Raw genomic sequence first — 7500 nt, forward strand, 5'->3', positions numbered from 1 at the left:
AGAACCCAGAAGTAGAAAATCACGATTTGAGAGAATTCCTCCTTACGTATGCAAAAATCTTCGTGAAACTAAGCGACTTAGTACAAAGGAAATACTAGAAAGTGCATCGCTTTTGCTTACACACCTGTTTAGTGCGAACCTAAGCTGAAACAAGTGACCAACACTCACGACACTAATGATAAACTACGTCCCTATGGCGCACGCGTGGATGTTGTGGTGTGTGTGGGTTGCCGTCCTTGCTCTGCCGCAGAGTCGGGCGAATGGATTCCTCCAAGGTAAGTGTGCTCTTAGAGTTTTTTTTTTTTCACTTGATCTATTTGGTGTTTGCCATTATGTATAATCTGCATATGTATGTATGTATGTATGTATGTATGTATGTATGTATGTATGTATGTATGTATGTATGTATGTACGAGTATATATATATATATATATATATATATATATATATGTGTGTGTGTGTGTGTGTGTGTGTGTGTGTGTGTGTGTACGTGTGATGTATATGTTCATTAATGTGTTTTATGTATTTTTATTTACGATGGATTTCTTCACAAAGGGATAAGTAAACAAGGCATTACTATTGAATTGATCTAGCCCCTCCCTTCTACCTCTCCACCCCCAACCCCCAACCCCCCAAAAAACAAGGGGGGGGAGTGTTAAGGCACTATGAACTTCCTCCTCCTCCTCCTCTTCCTCTTCCTCCTCTTACTCCTCTTCCTCCCTTTCCTTTAGTTTGTAAAGTAAGTGAGTTGGTGAAAGAAAACGGATTTTCTTTTCCAAACTTGAGGGTCCAATGCCGGACCACCAGACTATCCGCTGGGGGTGAGGATACAGCCTCTGTGACTCATCACGGTAGTTTAATTCTCTCTCTGTCTCTTTCTCTTTCTTTGATGCTCTCTTTTTCCCTCATCCTCATCTCTTTTTCTCCCCTTTTTCCTCCATTACCACCTCTTCATCTTCACCCTTATCTTTTCTCTCTTCCTGGTCCTCATCTTCCTCCTCCTCTTCCTCCTCTTCATCTTCCTCCTTTTCATCCTCATCTTTTCCTTTTCTTGCTCCTCATTTTCCTCCTCATCTTCCTCTTCGTCTTCTTCCTCTTTCTCCTCCTTTTCCCTCATATTCCTTCTCTTCCTCCTTCCTCATCTTCTTCTTTCAACCAAAACACAAAGTATTGAGATAACGACGCGCAGCAGCAGCGGCGACGGAGCGAGGTTGTCTATAAGGATAGCAGTGCTGGTAAAGTCCATAATAACCAACCAATCCCTCTTCCTCCTCCTCCTCCTCCTCCTCCTCCTTCTCCTCCTCCTCCTCCTCCTCCTCCTCCTCTTCCTCCTCCTCCTCCTCCTCCTCCTCCTCCTTCTCCTCCTCCTTCGCCTCCTTCTCCTCCTGTGGTGGAATAGGGAAATTAGTAACAGCCTTTCTCGTAAAAAGCGTGCGTACACAAAGTATTTATCAACTAAAAGCCAAGACGATAAACTAACACTAGACAGAATTCGCCGCGAAAACAAAACACTGATAAAGCGTAGTAAGAAAAATCTTGAGGAGTATATTGCTGACGCAAGCAAATCGAACCCTAAAGTATTCTATAGTTATGCAAATAAGAAGAAAACGCTTACCTGCGGCATTGGACCATTAAATGACGATGAAGGTAAACATACGGATGATGAAAATGAGATGGCCTCTATCCTTAATATTCTTTTTGCATCCGTCTTCACAGACGAGGGTTGCTCAGTGTATCAGCCACCATAAAAAAAAATGTCCCAAAACGTTTTAAATCAACTCATAATTACCGAAAGTGATGTCGTACAAGTAATTGACAAACTCAAAATAAATAAAGCCCCGGGACCTGACAAAATTTCACCTCGAATTCTGCGAGAAGTCAAAAATCAAATCAGTAAACCCTTGTGCATCCTTTTCGACAATTCTTTAACACTTAGTAAAGTCCCATCAGATTGGAAATGTGCTAACGTAACACCAATATTCAAGGGGACAAATCACAACCAGGCAATTACAGACCGATTAGCCTGACTTCGATTGTGTGTAAACTGCTAGAAATCATCATTCGCGACAGTGTAGTGAAATTTCTAGAAGAAAATAAAATTATGAAAGATTCGCAACATGGTTTCCGTAGCAAACGCTCATGTTTATCTAATCTCCTCAACTTTTTTCATGACGTTTTTAACAAATACGAGGAATGTAGATCTGTTGATATAATTTATCTAGATTTTCAGAAGGCATTCGATAAAGTTCCCCATAATTGTAATTGGGTAGGATAGTGGTAGCAGTAGTGTTAGTTCATCTTCTATCACTTAGTTACCCGTTTTCTTAACTGTAGCTTAGTATAGTAAACACAAACAGCCTTGTTAGGGCCAGTAGGCCTGCTGTTGTTTGTTCTTCATTTGTGTTCCTTTGTGTTCCTTTGTGTTCTCCTCCTCATCCTCCTTCTCCTCATCCTCCTCATCCTCTTCCTTCTCATCGTTCTCTTTCTTCTCTTCCTCCTCCTCTCTTGTTCCTCCTACTCGTTTTCCACCCTCGTTGACCTCCTCTTCTTCCTCTTCCTCTCCTCCCATCTCTTGTTCCACCTATTCATTTCCCTCCTCATCTTCCCCCATCTCCTCTTGTTACTCCCCCTTCTCTTCCCACATCTCCTCCTCCTCCTCCTCCTCCTCCTCCTCCTCCTCCTCCTCCTCGTCCAGAGTCTTCTCCGCCCGGGCATAAATCCCCCGTCAGAGGCGGAGGTTCCCCTCGTTTCCGTCCCATAGAGTCCTACCGTCCATGATGACGTCATCTGTCAGTGACGTGTCGTTTGAATGACGTCATCTGTCCGTCCTGGAAAGGGAAAGGGAGTTTCTTTTCAGTACCCCATTTTCTTCACTGTACTTGATCCAAAATTTCATTTTCTATTTTCATGTTTCCCTTTTTTCGTGGTGTTGTCCATGTATGGTAGACTACGCTCTGCGATTCTATTCAGCAACGAGGTGGTATAATGGGATGGGTGAGGGCGTGTGTTCTGATTCGTCCACCCATGTTGTGAGGTATAATGTTCCCTCTAAATTTTTGCTGTGAGTGTGGCCAGAAATTTGCTTGTGCGCAAACTTTGCCTTCCCCGAAAAGTATGCCCGCACCCATGCAAGTCACCATCTGATCATTTAAGCAAATACGCACAATTTGTAAGTTTGTATTACATATTACCTCCACTAAACAGTGGCGTACCAAGTTGGAGGGTTGGCGGGCGGGGGGGGGGCCGTCCGCCCAGGGGGGGAACAGTTTTGGGGGGTGGCATTTTATGGTGACCCAACAAATTAATATTCAAACATTATTAACTTTGAGTAAAGTAAATGGTTGCTACAATTTGTGTTTTTGTTTTGCATAGATATATACCTGTATGATTAAAACTTTTAAGGGGATTGAAAGTACGGGTTATTCGTCTCAACAGCTAATAAGACACTGTCAATAAGAACTTTAATCGGCTCTGGATTCGACCATTTTCGCTCTCCGTCATAAGAACATAAGAATAAAGGAGACTGCAAGAGACCATAAGGCCTACACTAGGCAGCTCCGTATCCATCACCACCTGTCATACCCATCCATAAAGTTGTCTAATCGTTTTTTAAAACAACTGATAGTTTCAGCGCTTACTACATGGTTACTAAGTTTATTCCATTCATCGACCACCCTATTAGTAAACCAATTCTTGCCTATTTCCTTCTTAAATCTAAATTTGTCCAGTTCATAACCATTACCCTTTACTAAACTTTCCAGTAGCATACCCAGTGGTCCTGTAGCTGGCAATAAACGATTTTGTTGCCTAAGTTTATGTACACCATTTAAATCTATTTTACTTGTCAAATGGCGCTTCAAAAAGTCCAGCTTGCAAGTGGTTTCAAACTTCTTTCCATTAGAAAAATCCCCAGAAATTTTTGCATCGCGACAATAAATACAAAGAACCGTAGTTGAAGCATCGTAAGTAGATATTTCATGCAGCTGAATGTTTATAAACTTATGGGCTTTTGGCGTAGCAGTTTTCTCTATTTCATTTAACCACTTTCGCTTCACATCCTTTGCTTTCTCGAAATTTGAAATGGGTCAACAGTTCTTTGAAATTTTGATACTCAAAGAATACTTTTTACTTATTTTGCAAATGTACAAATCTACACTAATCAACGAACAACTTGGCAATTCAATAACTGAACCAACACTAAACGCCGCGATTGGGTGTAAATCGTTTTTAAACGTTTTCAAGCAATTTATACACTGAACTCAGGCTGAAAGGCATTTCGTTTGCAATGCAAGCGCTAGAGTTACAATAAAAAAGAAAAAAAAAAAAAAAAGGAATTATTGGTTTGACCGTTGGCAAGTTACCGTATTTCTAGAGAATCTATAAGTTGATGCTTGGATGGAACTTCTTTATTGAAGGGGATTTTGATATAATTTGAAAACCTTGTGCGCGCATATTCTTTCTTTATGTGCACTAGCCTTAAAACATGCGCGAACTCAAATGCGCACAGGGAACGTTGGTGAGGTACCCCGTTTTCTTTACTGTACTTGATCCAAAATTTTATTTTCTATTTTCATGTTTCCCCTTTTTTCGTGGTGTTGTCCATGTATGGTAGACTACGCTCTGCGATTTTATTCAACAACGAGGTGGTAAAATGGGATGGGTGATGGTGTGTTCTGATTCGGTCACCCGTGTTGTGAAGGAAAGTCCAGATTATAAGGGGGAAGTCCCCGGTATATATATATATATATATATATATATATATATATATATATATATATATATATATATATATATATATATATATATATATATATATATATATATATATATATATATATATATATATATATACATCAAGACCCCTTTCGAACCAGACTTGTAACCTAAAAGAATACGCCCATAAAAAAAAAAAAAAAAAAAAAAAAAAAGTGAAAAAAGGGGGAGACGAAGGCCAAACTTCGGTCCCTGTTTCTCTACTGCCTCGACATGATCAACCTCCTCCTCCTCCTCCTCTTACGTCCTCCTCCTCCTCCTCCTCTTACGTCCTCCTCCTCCTCTTCCGCCTCTCCTTCTCTTACGCCCTCCTCCTCCTCCTCTTCCTCCTCTTTCATCCTCCTCCTCCTCCTCCTTCTCTTACGTCCTCCTCATCATCTTCCTCCCCTTCCTCCTCTTCCTCCTCTTCCTCCTCTTTCTCCTCTTCTTCTACATCCTTCTCATCATCTTCCTCCTCCTCATCTTCCTCCCCTTCCTCCTCTTATTCTTCTTTCTCCTCCTCCTCCTCCCTGACCTCCTCTCACCATGAGGCTGTCTAAGGCTCTCCTTGATTTACAAAGGGCGCAACCCGCTCCTTATTTCATCCTCACTACTGCTCACGAGGAGATAAATGTGTTTATATATGTGAGAGTATCTCTCTGCTCAATGATATGTCAGTTTCTGTAAGTACGCAGACACGCACACACACACACACACACACACACACACACACACACACACACACACACACACACACACACACACACACACACACACACACACACACACACACACACACACACACACACATATATATATATATATATATATATATATATATATATACATGTATACATATACCAAAGGCTTTTCCCCTTACAAGGGAGGTAGCCAAAAAACAAAAGCATAAAATCCACTCCCACCCATTCCATCCCCTACATACTCCACTCTTCTCTATCCTCTTCCTTCCCTTTTATCTTGGCTCCTCCTGGATGACGGGTCATTCTTGCATCTCGCCCACTGTCCTGGGTCAGAAACAGTGTCACAAAACACACCACATCCACAGCAAGGCCGCTTCATTAAATCGGCGAACACCCCTCTCCGTCCCCTCATGCAGAATGGAGAAGACGGGGAGAATCCCTTCGGGATGCGTCAAATTATTTTTTCACACATACTCCCTCCCCCCCCATCTCCCACCCACTCCTTTTCATGCATCACAGCATCATCCATACACAATCATTTTCCATTCACTCCATCTTCTGTCTTCTCCCGTCCTTCCTCAACAGACATTCCCCTCTTTCCCAATACCCCTTTTACCCCACCCATCAATCTCATCCTAGGTCGCCAACTCATGTTCACTCCTTCCACCTCTGCCTTCCACACCTCTTCTACTGGTCTTTCTTCACTCATTCTTTTCATGTGTCCAAACCATCCCTATACTCTTTCATCAACCCTACCTCCCAACTCCCTGTCCACCCCTGTTCTTTTTCTCACCTCCTTATTTCTCAATCTATTCAGCCTAGTAACCCCCATCATACTTCTGAAGCACCTCATCTCAAACACATTCAAACTCCTCCTCTCTTCCTCCCTTATGTTCCATGTTTCTGCCCCGTACAGTGTTGTCGGTACAATCACACCTTCATACAACCTCCTCTTAGCATCCATTCCCACGTGTTTATTTCTCATAACACTTTTTAATCCCCCAAGGCATTTACTTGCTTCTCTCAATCTACATTCTACCTCTACCCCGACTCTTTTCTTTCCCGTCGCACTCGCACCCAGGTATCTACAACTATCTACTTCCTCCAGTCTCTCTCCCTTAATACTCACTTCCAGTCTGCTGCCACTTTCTCTCCTTGAACATCTCATCACCTTACTTTTACCCACATTTTTCTTCAACTTCCTTCTTTCTCATACCTTTTCAAACTCTGTCACTAATTTCCACAATCCCTCCTCTGATCCTGCCACAAGAGCAGTGTCGTCAGCAAACAACAAGTGGCTCACCTCCCACTTTTCTCCATTTTCTTTAATCATCTCCAATCCCCGACCCACTACCCTTACATTTACCTCCCGCGCCACCCCATACATGTATAAATTGAACAGCCAAAGTGACATAACACATCCCTGACGAAGTCCCACCTTTAACTCAAACCACTTACTCTCTTAATTTCTGATTCTAACACAAGCTCTACTACTCTCGTAAAAACTCCCGACTGTTCTTAACAGCTTTCCTCCTATCCCATATATCTGCAATACCTCCCACAGTGTCTTCCTGTCTACCCTGTCACAAGCTTTTTCCAAATCCATAAAGGCCCAAAAAGCATCTTTAACTTTTCCTAAAGCTTTCTCACATATCTGTCTTACCACAAAAATCTGATCCACGCAACCCCTACCTGTCCTATATCCACACTGTTCCTCACCAATTACTCCCTCTGTTCCTCTCCTAATCTTCTCAATCAAAACCCTCCCATAAGCCTTCCCAACTGTATTTAACAAACTGATTCCTCTGAAAGTAGTACACTCACATTTTTCTCCTTTCTCCTTGTAAAGTGGAACTATACAGGCACTCCTCCAGTCCTCCGGCACTCTACCCTCTCTTAAACAAACATTAAATAACCTCACCAGCCAGTCCACCATCACTATACCTCCTTTTTTTTTTAGATATTCTGCATGACACCCATCCAACCCAGGTGGCTCGCCTGCTCTCATCATCTTAACAATTGCCTTCACCTCACCTTTCCTTGTTT

At 42.2% G+C, this 7500-nt stretch overlaps 1 protein-coding gene across 2 annotated transcripts in view; it reads left to right on the top strand.

The window, feature by feature from the left end:
• The first annotated feature begins 139 nt into the window (after positions 1-139).
• Positions 140-7500, top strand: part of LOC143019522 (protogenin B-like) — a 708972-nt gene continuing 701611 nt past the window's right edge. For both annotated transcript variants that reach the window (XM_076175206.1, XM_076175208.1), the window contains exon 1: positions 140-275. In XM_076175206.1, coding sequence (XP_076031321.1) covers positions 176-275 — 100 coding nt within the window. In that variant the 5' untranslated portion in view covers positions 140-175. The remainder of the gene's footprint in view (positions 276-7500) is intronic.

The sequence above is a fragment of the Oratosquilla oratoria genome, chromosome 37 (assembly GCF_046742065.1).
Source record: "Oratosquilla oratoria isolate Oo_2021 chromosome 37, ASM4674206v1, whole genome shotgun sequence".
Taxonomy (NCBI): Eukaryota; Metazoa; Arthropoda; class Malacostraca; order Stomatopoda; family Squillidae; genus Oratosquilla; species Oratosquilla oratoria.